This window comes from Poromitra crassiceps, assembly GCF_964638095.1.
Source record: "Poromitra crassiceps genome assembly, chromosome: 20".
Taxonomy (NCBI): Eukaryota; Metazoa; Chordata; class Actinopteri; order Beryciformes; family Melamphaidae; genus Poromitra; species Poromitra crassiceps.
The window spans coordinates 23,851,209-23,863,708 of NC_139637.1; the positions used below are offsets into that span (position 1 = coordinate 23,851,209).

Below are 12,500 nucleotides of genomic sequence, written 5' to 3' on the forward strand. Positions count from 1 at the left end.
TATATATCCCTTGGATGTTGTTTTGCTTTATCCAGAATCAAATCAAATCAAATATATACATATATATACATATGTGTTTTCTTCTTTCTTGCTTGATCTTCCCTGTTCTCTCTCTCTCTCCCTCTCTCTCTCTCTCTCTCTCTCTCTCTCTGCCTCTCTCTCTCTCTCTGCCTCTCTCTCTCTCTCTCTCTCTCTCTCTCTCTCTCCAGGTAATGATGTCGTCCGCCATAGAAAACCCCACTTTTTCCGTCACCCTGATCCCCATTCCTCTGTGCTGGCCCTCAGGGGCCAGAGCCTGACCCTGGAGTGTATCCCCAGAGGCCTGTACGTATCCGTGTGTGTGTGTGTGGGTGTCTGTGTGTGGGTGTGTGTGTGTGTGTGTGTGTGTGTGTGTGTGTGTGTGTGTGTGTGTGTGTGTGTGTGTGTGTGTGTGTGTGTGTGTGTGTGCGTGCGTGCGTGCGTGCGTGCGTGCGTGCGTGCGTGCGTGCGTGCGTGCGTGCGTGCGTGCGTGCGTGCGTGCGTGCGTGCGTGCGTGCGTGCGTGCGTGAGCCTGACTGTGTGTGTGTACATAGTATGATATAGAGAATGAAAGTAACATCACAATATACCATTACATGACCATATCATGCCTGTATATCACGGCCCGGGCCTTATGGTTATGACTCACACCTCATGCTTTATGATGGTCAATAACGCAGCGTGTCTGGTGTGTAATACAGCATCGTGCAGCCGTTAAATCTGCGAGGTGTGACCTGATGATGTATCTAAACCAGTGGCCCTTATGGTTATCATCTACAGGAAACTACTCTCGCTTACCAGACTATCGCCCTGCACCGGGAGACACAGGAAACAGAAATGGACCAGTTTTTTTACTCTCAATAGTTCCAGGAAGTAAGGTCCTGGATTAAGCAGCAGTATTTTTAGTATCAAATTGTGCATTATCAGCTTTATTTTAGCATTCAAAAGTAGCGTGTGGCCCCTTATATATATATATATATATATATATATATATATATATATACATACAGTATATATATATTTATATAAATTAGCCAATGAACAGCCAGGAAGGGGTCTCACGCTACTTTTGAATGCTAAAATAAAGCTGATAATGTACAATTTGATACTAAAATACTGCTGCTTAATCCAGGACCTTAACCTCACATAATTTTGATAGTTGTTTGATAAACAGTGTACACTTCTCATCCAAGGTTAATTCCCGTTTGTTCATTGCATTCATTATCAATAACTAAATGCTCAATTAAACCCCCCCCCCCCCCCCCCAAAAAAAATAACAACAACAACAAAAACAAAACAAAGGGTTTTTCAAACTTTATAGCTAAAGATAAAAAATAAGACATTCTATATTTTGTGAAGTTACACTATGTCAAGAAAGTTATTATGGTCATTCTCTGCAATATACCCAAAATCTAAATGGTGAAATATCCTGTGGGGTTTTTTAAATAATAGCACAGAGAAGTATGAGGTCCTGTGTTATCATGACACTAACTTTGCCAGAGGGAAGGGTTTGATTCCCTGGAACCATGCATGTTTATGATACTATAAAGTGTTGTGTGGGGAAAAAGCACACGTTAATGTATGTGAGAAATCTTTATTTTATTCACTTCCATCTGAGCTTATCACAGCATTTCTCTTACACGGGGAAGAGCAGGAAGCCAGTGAATGTGTTGTAGTGGTTAACATCATCAAAGAGCTGCCACCCTGAGCGGAGACGCAGGTACACCACATCTCTCTCCTCCAGCTGGAGGATCAGCGCATTAGAGATGTACCGATTACCTCTAATACTGTTCAAAATCACGTTGTACATCACACGCTTGTCATTATGGTACAGATAGAAACCAAATGCTCCAGTTTGCTGGTTATCCATAGCAGTGACCCTGAAGTAGTACAGTCCTCTGACTGGAGCTGTGAAGATGCCTGTTGTAGGATTGTAAGCTTGGCCGAGGTTGGAGATGACATTTCTGTAGATCAGAGTGGTGTCAGTGTTGAAAGGTCCAACTGTCCCTGAGTCTGTCAAACCAGCAGAGAAGGCCACCTTGTAGGAGCGCTCCGTCTGCAGCTCCTCCAGCTGACCTTCACTGGAGCTCATTCTGGTCTCCATGGAGGACAGGTCTTCCGTTTGCTCTGAGTTCTCTCTCTTCAGACCGTCAAGTGTTTTCTCACTGGCTGACACTCTGTCTCCCATGGCTGACAGCAGGGCTGCGTTCTCCCTCTCCAGCTCCTCTACTTTGGTCTTTGTGGTGCTCAGCTCCTTCTCACTGGCTGTCATCCTGAACACCATGGCTGTGTTCTCCCTCTCCAGCTCCTCTACTTTGGTCTTTGTGGTGCTCAGCTCATTCTCACTGGCTGTCATCCTGAACACCATGGCTGTGTTCTCCCTCTCCAGCTCCTCTACTTTGGTCTTTGTGGTGCTCAGCTCCTTCTCACTGGCTGTCATCCTGAACACCAGGGCTGTGTTCTCCCTCTCCATCTCCTCTACTTTGGTCTTTGTGGTGCTCAGCTCCTTCTCACTGGCTGTCATCCTGAACACCAGGGCTGTGTTTTCTCTCCCCACTTCCTCCAGCTTACTCTGAGTGAACCACAGCTCTGTTCTCTGTTCATCCACCTTCTCCTCCATGCTCCTCAGCTCCACCCTCTGCTCCACCACCATGTCTCTCAGCTCCTTCAGCTCAGCCCAGATATCGGGGGATGTTGAGGCGGTCGTCTGGTGGTCTGTCTGTTTGTGGCTCGTCGTCTCTGTGGCAGCGGTTTCAGTCGTCACCTCTGTCACGGGGCTTTCTCTCTCTTCTCTGCTGTTGGCTGGTTGGAAGGAGTCCTTCTCTGGAGCTGCTCCGCTCTCTCCCTGAGCCCATGTTGTCCCACAAAGACAGAACAGCAGCAGAATCACAACACTCTTCATTCTGATGGCTTCATTCACTTGTCTCTCTAGGCTCAGTCCATTTCTTTATATGCATGACTGGGAGCCACTATGAGAACAGAGCATATGACACTGACTGGCTGCCAAACAACATATTCTGCCAAATTTGACGTCATGGCAAGTCCGTTTATTTTTTGATGTGTCCCTGAACACCAAGCTTGTGGGAAAAGTGCATGATGTGACTTTTGTTTGCACTTCTTGATCATTCTGCATTATTTCATAGGTCAGCATCTCAGTGATTTTTTTTAAACAAGTCTGATTACTTTAGTTCTCATTCTAATGAGATAATTAAGAATATAGCCTACTACAGTATTTGCATGAATTATGCTGGTTCCATGCTTTATAGCAGGAGTGCCCAAATTCTTTCCCATGATTTGTTCCAATTTGCCACGACAATTTGCAGGGATGCAATCTCAGGAGTGAACACAGTATATCCGCAGCCACATTCAGACACTGTTTCACAAAGTCACCACATGAAAAAGCTCGTCCACCCTTTGCAATCAGTGCAGATATCTGATAATCTATCTATCTATCTATCTATCTATCTATCTATCTATCTATCTATCTATCTATCTATCTATCTATCTATCTATCTATCTATATATATATATATATCTATATATATATATATATATATATATATATATATATATAAAAAACTTAACCTCACATAATTTTGATAGTTGTTTGATAAACAGTGTACACTTCTCATCTAAGGTTAATTCCCTTTTGTTCATTGCATTCATTATCAATAACTAAATGCTCAATTAAAAATCCCCCCCGCCCAAAACAACAACAACAACAACAACAACAACAACAAAAAAGGGGGGTTTCAAACTTTATAGCTAAAGATAAAAATAAGACATTCTATATTTTTGAAGTTACACTATGTCAAGAAAGTTATTATGGTCATTCTCTGCAATATACCCAAAATCTAAATGGTGAAATATCCTGTGGGTTTTTTTTAAAGAATAGCACAGAGAAGTATGAGGTCCTGTGTTATCATGACACTAACTTTGCCAGAGGGAAGGGTTTGATTCCCTGGTAGGCTGGAACCATGCATGTTTATGCTACTATAAAGTGTTGTGTGGGGAAAAAGCACACATTAATGTATTTGAGAAATCTTTATTTTATTCACTTCCATCTGAGCTTGTCACAGCATTTCTCTTACACAGGGAAGAGCAGGAAGCCAGTGAACGTGCTGTGGTTGTCAGCATTATCAAAGAGCTGGAGCCCTGAGGGGAGACGCAGGTACACCACATCTCTCTCCTCCAGCTGGAGGACCAGCGCATTAGAGATATACCGATTACGTCCAACACCTTCCCAAATCACGTTGTACAGCACACGCTTCTCATTATGGTACAGATGGAAACCAATTGGTCCAGTTCGCTCGTAATCCATAGCAGTGACCCTGAAGTAGTACAGTCCTCTGACTGGAGCTGTGAAGATGCCTGTTGTAGGATTGTAAGCTTGGCCGTGGTTGGAGAAGACTTTTCTGTAGATCAGAGTGATGTCGGTGTTGAAAGGTCCAACTGCCCCTGAGTCTGTCAAACCAGCAGAGAAGGCCACCTTGTGTGAGCGCTCCGTCTGCAGCTCCTCCAGCTGACCTTCACTGGAGCTCATTCTGGTCTCCATGGAGGACAGGTCTTCAGTTTGCTCTGAGTTCTCTCTCTTCAGACCGTCAAGTGTTTTCTCACTGGCTGCCACTCTGTCCGCCATGGCTGACAGCAGGGCTGTGTTCTCCCTCTCCAGCTCCTCTACTTTGGTCTTTGTGGCGCTCAGCTCATTCTCACTGGCTGTCATCCTGAACACCATGGCTGTGTTCTCCCTCTCCCTCTCCAGCTCCTCTACTTTGGTCTTTGTGGTGCTCAGCTCATTCTCACTGGCTGTCATCCTGAACACCAGGGCTGCATTCTCCCTCTCCATCTCCTCTACTTTGGTCTTCTGCAGCTGCAGGTCGGTCTTTGTGGTGCTCAGCTCATTCTCACTGGCTGTCATCCTGAACACCAGGGCTGCATTTTCTCTACCCACTTCCTCCAGCTTACTCTGGGTGAACCACAGCTCTGTTCTCTGTTCATCCACCTTCTCCCCCATGCTCCTCAGCTCCACCCTCTGCTCCACCACCATGTCTCTCAGCTCCTTCATCTCAGCCCAGATGTCACAGGTTGAGGCTGTCGTCTGGTGGTCTGTCTGTTTGTGGGTCGTCGTCTCTGTGGCACCGGTTTCAGTCGTCACCTCTGTCACGGGGCTTTCTCTCTCTTCTCTGCTGTTGGCTGGTTGGAAGGAGTCCTTCTCTGGAGCTGCTCCGCTCTCTCCCTGAGCCCATGTTGTCCCACAAAGACAGAACAGCAGCAGAATCACAACACTCTTCATTCTGATGGCTTCATTCACTTGTCTCTCTAGGCTCAGTCCATTTCTTTATATGCATGACTGGGAGCCTCTATGAGAACAGAGCATATGACACTGACTGGCTGCCAAACAACATATTCTGCCAAATTTGACGTCATGGCAAGTCAGTTTATTTTTTGACGTGTCCCTGAACACCAAGCTTGTGGGAAAAGTGCATGATGTGACTTTTGTTTGCACTTCTTGATCATTCTGCATTATTGCATAAGTCAGCATCTCAGTGATTTTTTTTAAACAAGTCTGATTACTTTATTTCTCATTCTAATGAGATAATTAAGAATATAGCCTACTATGTCAAGGGAATTGAGAACGAGATTGATCCAATTCAAAATTATAAACAGAATCTACTGGACACCATCCAGGCTGCATAGGGGGTGTCTGGTGGACAGCTCGGAGTGTTGGAGGTGTAAAGAAGAAGGCGGCACTCTGGTGCACATGCTTTGGGAATGTCCAAAAGTCCAGGAGTTTTGGTTAGCCATTCATGGTCTTGTGGAAAAAATTGTTGGCCTCGATATTCCGTTTACCCCCAGTCTATTTATTTTGGGTGATCCCGCAACATTGAGTGATTTGACTCCACCACTCGCTAATTGGATCCAGACGGCTTTAATGTTAGGACGAAGATTATTGGTTAAGGAGTGGAAGTCCTCTTCGGCTCCTGCACCGTCTTTATGGCACATTTCTCTTGGGCAGCTGGCTGCCCTTGAACAACTATCATACAGGCTGCTTGATAAGGTGGACGAATATAATTTGAAATGGGGGCATTATCACGCATATATTGAAAAATAGTGGCATCTCTAGCTCAGATGAACATAAATTGCCAATTTATGACGGTCAGGCTGTATTTTTGATCTTTTACTTTTCTGTACATCACCAATATGCTGTGTTTTGTTGTTTGTTGTGTCTTGCTGTCTTTTTATTTTATTTTGTTGTCTAGTGTTAACAGGAAGCTGTTACCTGTGATGGATGTCTGTTTTGCTTGTCTAACGAAAATAATAAAAACTTCTAATCATAAAAAAAAAAGAATATAGCCTACTACAGTATTTGCATGAATTATGCTGGTTTCATGCTTTATAGCAGGGGTGCCCAAATTATTTCCCATGATTTGTCCCAATTTGCCACGACAATTTGCAGGGATGCAATCTCAGGAGTGAACACAGTATATCCGCAGCCACATTCAGACACTGTTTCACAAAGTCACCACATGAAAAAGCTCGTCCACCCTTTGCAATCAGTGCAGATATCTGATAATCAATCTATCTATCTATCTATCTATCTATCTATCTATCTATCTATCTATCTATCTATCTATATATATATATATATAAATATATATATATATATATATATATATATATATATATATATATATATATATTTAAAAAAAAACTTAACCTCACATAATTTTGATAGTTGTTTGATAAACAGTGTACACTTCTCATCTAAGGTTAATTCCCTTTTGTTCATTGCATTCATTATCAATAACTAAATGCTCAATTAAAAATCCCCCTCCCCCCAAAACAACAACAACAACAACAACAACAACAAAAACAACAAAAACAAAGGGTTTTTCAAACTTTATAGCTAAAGATAAAAAATAAGACATTCTATATTTTTGAAGTTACACTATGTCAAGAAAGTTATGGTCATTCTCTGCAATATACCCAAAATCTAAATGGTGAAATATCCTGTGTTTTTTTTTTAAAGAATAGCACAGAGAAGTATGAGGTCCTGTGTTATCATGACACTAACTTTGCCAGAGGGAAGGGTTTGATTCCCTGGTAGGCTGGTACCATGCATGTTTATGATACTATAAAGTGTTGTGTGGGGAAAAAGCACACGTTAATGTATGTGAGAAGAAATCTTTATTTTATTGACTTCCATCTGAGCTTATCACAGCATTTCTCTTACACAGGGAAGAGCAGGAAGCCAGTGAATGTGCTGTGGTGGTCAAAATTATCAAAGAGCTGGAACCCTGAGGGGAGACGCAGGTACACCACATCTCTCTCCTCCAGCTGGAGGATCAGCGCATTAGAGATGTACCGATTACGTCCAACACCGTCCCAAATCACGTTGAGCATCACACGCTTGTCATTATGGTACAGATAGAAACCAATTGGTTCAGTTAGCTCGTGATCCATAGCAGTGACCCTGAAGTAGTACAGTCCTCTGACTGGAGCTGTGAAGATGCCTGTTGTAGGATTGTAAGCTTGGCCATGGTTGGAGATGACATTTCTGTAGATCAGAGTGATGTCGGTGTTGAAAGGTCCAACTGTCCCTGAGTCTGTCAAACCAGCAGAGAAGGCCACCTTGTAGGAGCGCTCCGTCTGCAGCTCCTCCAGCTGACCTTCACTGGAGCTCATTCTGGTCTCCATGGAGGACAGGTGTTCCGTTTGCTCTGAGTTCTCTCTCTTCAGACCGTCAAGTGTTTTCTCACTGGCTGCCACTCTGTCTCCCATGGCTGACAGCAGGCCTGTGTTCTCCCTCTCCAGCTCCTCTACTTTGGTCTTTGTGGCACTCAGCTCATTCTCACTGGCGGTCATCCTGAACACCAGGGATGTGTTCTCCCTCTCCAGCTCCTCTACCTTGCTCTCACTGGCTGTCATCCTGGACACCAGGGCTGCGTTTTCTCTACCCAGTTCCTCCAGCCTACTCTGGGTGAAGCTCAGCTCCACCCTCTGCTCCACCACCATGTCTCTCAGCTCCTTCAGCTCAGCCCAGATGTCACAGGTTGAGGCTGTCGTCTGGTGGTCTGTCTGTTTGTGAGTCGTCGTCTCTGTGGCAGCGGTTTCAGTCGTCACCTCTGTCACGGGGCTTTCTCTCTCTTCTCTGCTGTTGGCTGGTTGGAAGGAGTCCTTCTCTGGAGCTGCTCCGCTCTCTCCCTGAGCCCATGTTGTCCCACAAAGACAGAACAGCAGCAGAATCACAACACTCTTCATTCTGATGGCTTCATTCACTTGTCTCTCTAGGCTCAGTCCATTTCTTTATATGCATGACTGGGAGCCTCTATGAGAACAGAGCATATGACACTGACTGGCTGCCAAACAACATATTCTGCCAAATTTGACGTCATGGCAAGTCCGTTTATTTTTTGACGTGTCCCTGAACACCAAGCTTGTGGGAAAAGTGCATGATGTGACTTTTGTTTGCACTTCTTGATCATTCTGCATTATTGCATAGGTCAGCATCTCAGTGATTTTTTTTAAACAAGTCTGATTACTTTATTTCTCATTCTAATGAGATAATTAAGAATATAGCCTACTACAGTATTTGCATGCATTATGCTGGTTCCATGCTTTATAGCAGGGGTCCCCAAATTATTTCCCATGATTTGTCCCAATTTGCCATGACAATTTGCAGGGATGCAATCTCAGGAGTGAACACAGTATCCGCAGCCACATTCAGACACTGTTTCACAAAGTCACCACATGAAAAAGCTCGTCCACCCATTGCAATCAGTGCAGATATCTGATAATCTATCTATCTATCTATCTATCTATCTATCTATCTATCTATCTATCTATCTATATATATATATATAGATATATATATATATATATATATATAACTTAACCTCACATAATTTTGATAGTAAACAGTGTACACTTCTCATCTAAGGTTAATTCCCTTTTGTTCATTGCATTCATTATTAATAACTAAATGCTCAATTAAAAATCCCCCTCCCCCCAAAAACAACAACAACAACAACAACAACAACAACAAAAAAGGGTTTTTCAAACTTTATAGCTAAAGATAAAAATAAGACATTCTATATTTTTGAAGTTACACTATGTCAAGAAAGTTATTATGGTCATTCTCTGCAATATACCCAAAATATAAATGGTGAAATATCCTTTTTTTTTTTTTAAAGAATAGCACAGAGAAGTATGAGGTCCTGTGTGGCATGACGCTAACTTTGCCAGAGTGAAGGGTTTGATTCCCTGGTAGGCTGGTACCATTTATGTTTATGCTACTATAAAGTGTTGTGTGGGGAAAAAGCACACGTTAATGTATGTGAGAAGAAATCTTTATTTTATTCACTTCCATCTGAGCTTATCACAGCATTTCTCTTACACGGGGAAGAGCAGGAAGCCAGTGAACGTGCTGTGGTGGTCAGAATTATCATAGAGCTGGAACCCTGAGGGGAGACGCAGGTACATCACATCACCCTCCTCCAGCTGGAGGACCAGCGCATTAGAGATATACCGATTATGTCCAACACTGTTCCAAATCACGTTGAGCATCACACGCTTGTCATTATGGTACAGATCGAAACCAATATTTCCAGTTGACTCCATAGCAGTGACCCTGAAGTAGTACAGTCCTCTGACTGGAGCTGTGAAGATGCCTGTTGTAGGATTGTAAGCTTGGCCGTGGTTGGAGAAGACTTTCCTGTAGATCAGAGTGATGTCGGTGTTGAAAGGTCCAACTCTCCCTGAGTCTGTCAAACCCACAGAGAAGGCCACCTTGTGTGAGCGCTCTGTCTGCAGCTCCTCCAGCTGACCTTCACTGGAGCTCATTCTGGTCTTCATGGAGGACAGATGTTCAGTTTGCTCTGAGTTCTCTCTCTTCAGACCGTCGAGTGTTTTCTCACTGGCTGACACTCTGTCTCCCATGGCTGACAGCAGGCCTGCGTTCTCCCTCTCCAGCTCCTCTACTTTGGTCTTCTGCAGCTGCAGGTCGGTCTTTGTGGTGCTCAGCTCCTTCTCACTGGCTGTCATCCTGAACACCATGGCTGTGTTCTCCCTCTCCATCTCCTCTACTTTGGTCTTCTGCAGCTGCAGGTCGGTCTTTGTGGTGCTCAGCTCATTCTCACTGGCTGTCATCCTGAACACCAGGGCTGCATTTTCTCTACCCACTTCCTCCAGCTTACTCTGAGTGAACCACAGCTCTGTTCTCTGTTCATCCACCTTTTCCCCCATGCTCCTCAGCTCCACCCTCAGCTCCTTCAGCTCAGCCCAGATGTCGGGGGATGTTGAGGCGGTCGTCTGGTGGTCTGTCTGTTTGTGGGTCGTCGTCTCTGTGGCAGCGGTTTCAGTCGTCACCTCTGTCACGGGGCTTTCTCTCTCTTCTCTGCTGTTGGCTGGTTGGAAGGAGTCCTTCTCTGGAGCTGCTCCGCTCTCTCCCTGAGCCCATGTTGTCCCACAAAGACAGAACAGCAGCAGAATCACAACACTCTTCATTCTGATGGCTTCATTCACTTGTCTCTCTAGGCTCAGTCCATTTCTTTATATGCATGACTGGGAGCCACTATGAGAACAGAGCATATGACACTGACTGGCTGCCAAACAACATATTCTGCCAAATTTGACGTCATGGCAAGTCCGTTTATTTTTTGATGTGTCCCTGAACACCAAGCTTGTGGGAAAAGTGCATGATGTGACTTGTTTGCACTTCTTGATCATTCTGCATTATTGCATAGGTCAGCATCTCAGTGATTTTTTTTAAACAAGTCTGATTACTTTATTTCTCATTCTAATGAGATAATTAAGAATATAGCCTACTACAGTATTTGCATGAATTATGCTGGTTCCATGCTTTATAGCAAAGTGCATGATGTTGAAAAATATTATAAAAAAATAATAGAATAGATCTAATAGAGTTGGTCTTTGTATGTATTTATCATCCTCCGTGCTCAGCAGTAGTTTCAGTGAACATAATTATGAATGACCCCCAAAACATACTTTGCCATTACTAAACCATACGTTTGGCAGGCATAGATTAATAATAATAATAATAATAGCTATAGAGAGCCAAAGTGAACGTCACTTCCTGCTTCAGCTCTGTACCAGAGATTTTGATCCGCCATTTCTTTTCCTATCGACATTTCGTAAAATGCTTATAAAAATAGTTTTACTTGTTCAAACCAAACGGTTCAGATATATTTAGAAACAGGAGAGACCGCATAACATTTCACTCGGACCAAAATGTAAAAGAAATGCAGGTTTAAAGAAAATATTTTTCGATGTCTTTTTTTTTTTGTTTTGGTCCGAGTGAAATGTTCTATGGTCTCTCCCGATTCTAATTATAGCTGAACCGTTTGGTTTGACCAAGTAGAACTCTTTTTATAAGCATTTTACGGAATGTCTATGGGAAAATAAATTGCGGAAGAAAATCTCTGGTACAGTGCTGAAGCAGGAAGTAGGCGGTCACTTTGCCTCTCTATTACTTTACCGTGTGCTATTCTCCTCCCTTACATAGCGTAAACATGGCAAAGCTCAAACACCACCTCTCACCTCCCTGTTCAAAAAGTTAGGCTTATATCTTCACTCTAAACAGCCATCTGAAGGCCTCTCACAACCAGCCTATGCACATGAGCCAGGTTGCCCCCCCCCCCCCCCTCACACACACACAAACACACACACACACACACACACACACACACACACACACACACACACAGATAAGGATTTGCACACACTGGCCTAATATACTGTACTCTTTTTTTATTAAATTTACTTATCTCTCGTTTGTTCCAGTACTATTTTCTGATCGCTCTAATTACCTTCCTTCCCCTGGGAGAGAGTGGTCCGTCTCCATGGCGATAAATGGAGTCTCCTCATAATTTAGCGATGAGATATTCCATCATTTAGGCAGATCACGCACATTCATCTGTGTTTGTCGTCCTGACTCTCTTCATTAGTTTCTCTCTAATCTCCTCTGTATGTCCATCCGTCTCCTCGGCTCCATATTCAATTAGGTCTTACCGTCTCTCTCCTGTTGTGTTCCTGTGTTCCTCTCTTTCTCCATCTTTCCTCTCTTCCGCATCTTCTCCTCTCATCTCATCTCTCTCCAGACCCACTCCCAAGGTGGAGTGGAAGAAGAAGGACGGCACCCTGGAGGAGACGGGCGGGCAGGTGGAGAACCACGACCGAAGGCTTCACTTCGAGACCATCGGCCAGGAGGACGATGGCGAGTACGAGTGTAGCGCCACCAACAGCCAGGGCGCCGCCGCGCACTCCTTCACCGTCACCGTGGAAGGTACTGCACTCAACGTGGGTTACAAACGCAGTACACCCCACGACGCTGTGCGCAGATGGTTGTCAATTTCATCTTTTTATCTGGACCGTTGTAAAGTGCTTTCTAGCTGTAGAAGTCATTGTAGATGGACATTGTTTTTCTGTGTGTGTGTGTGTGTGTGTGTGTGTGTGTGTGTGTG

At 43.9% G+C, this 12,500-nt stretch overlaps 1 protein-coding gene across 1 annotated transcript in view; it reads left to right on the top strand.

Annotated features, from left to right (window-relative positions):
• LOC310794976 (neural cell adhesion molecule L1-like) overlaps nt 1-12,500 on the top strand; it is a gene marked incomplete at both ends in the record, with an annotated part of 44,733 nt that overhangs the window by 6,843 nt on the left and 25,390 nt on the right. The window contains 2 exons of the mRNA XM_083657001.1: nt 210-324; nt 12,138-12,322. Of these exons, the coding sequence (XP_083513127.1) occupies nt 210-324; nt 12,138-12,322 (300 nt within the window). The remainder of the gene's footprint in view (nt 1-209; nt 325-12,137; nt 12,323-12,500) is intronic.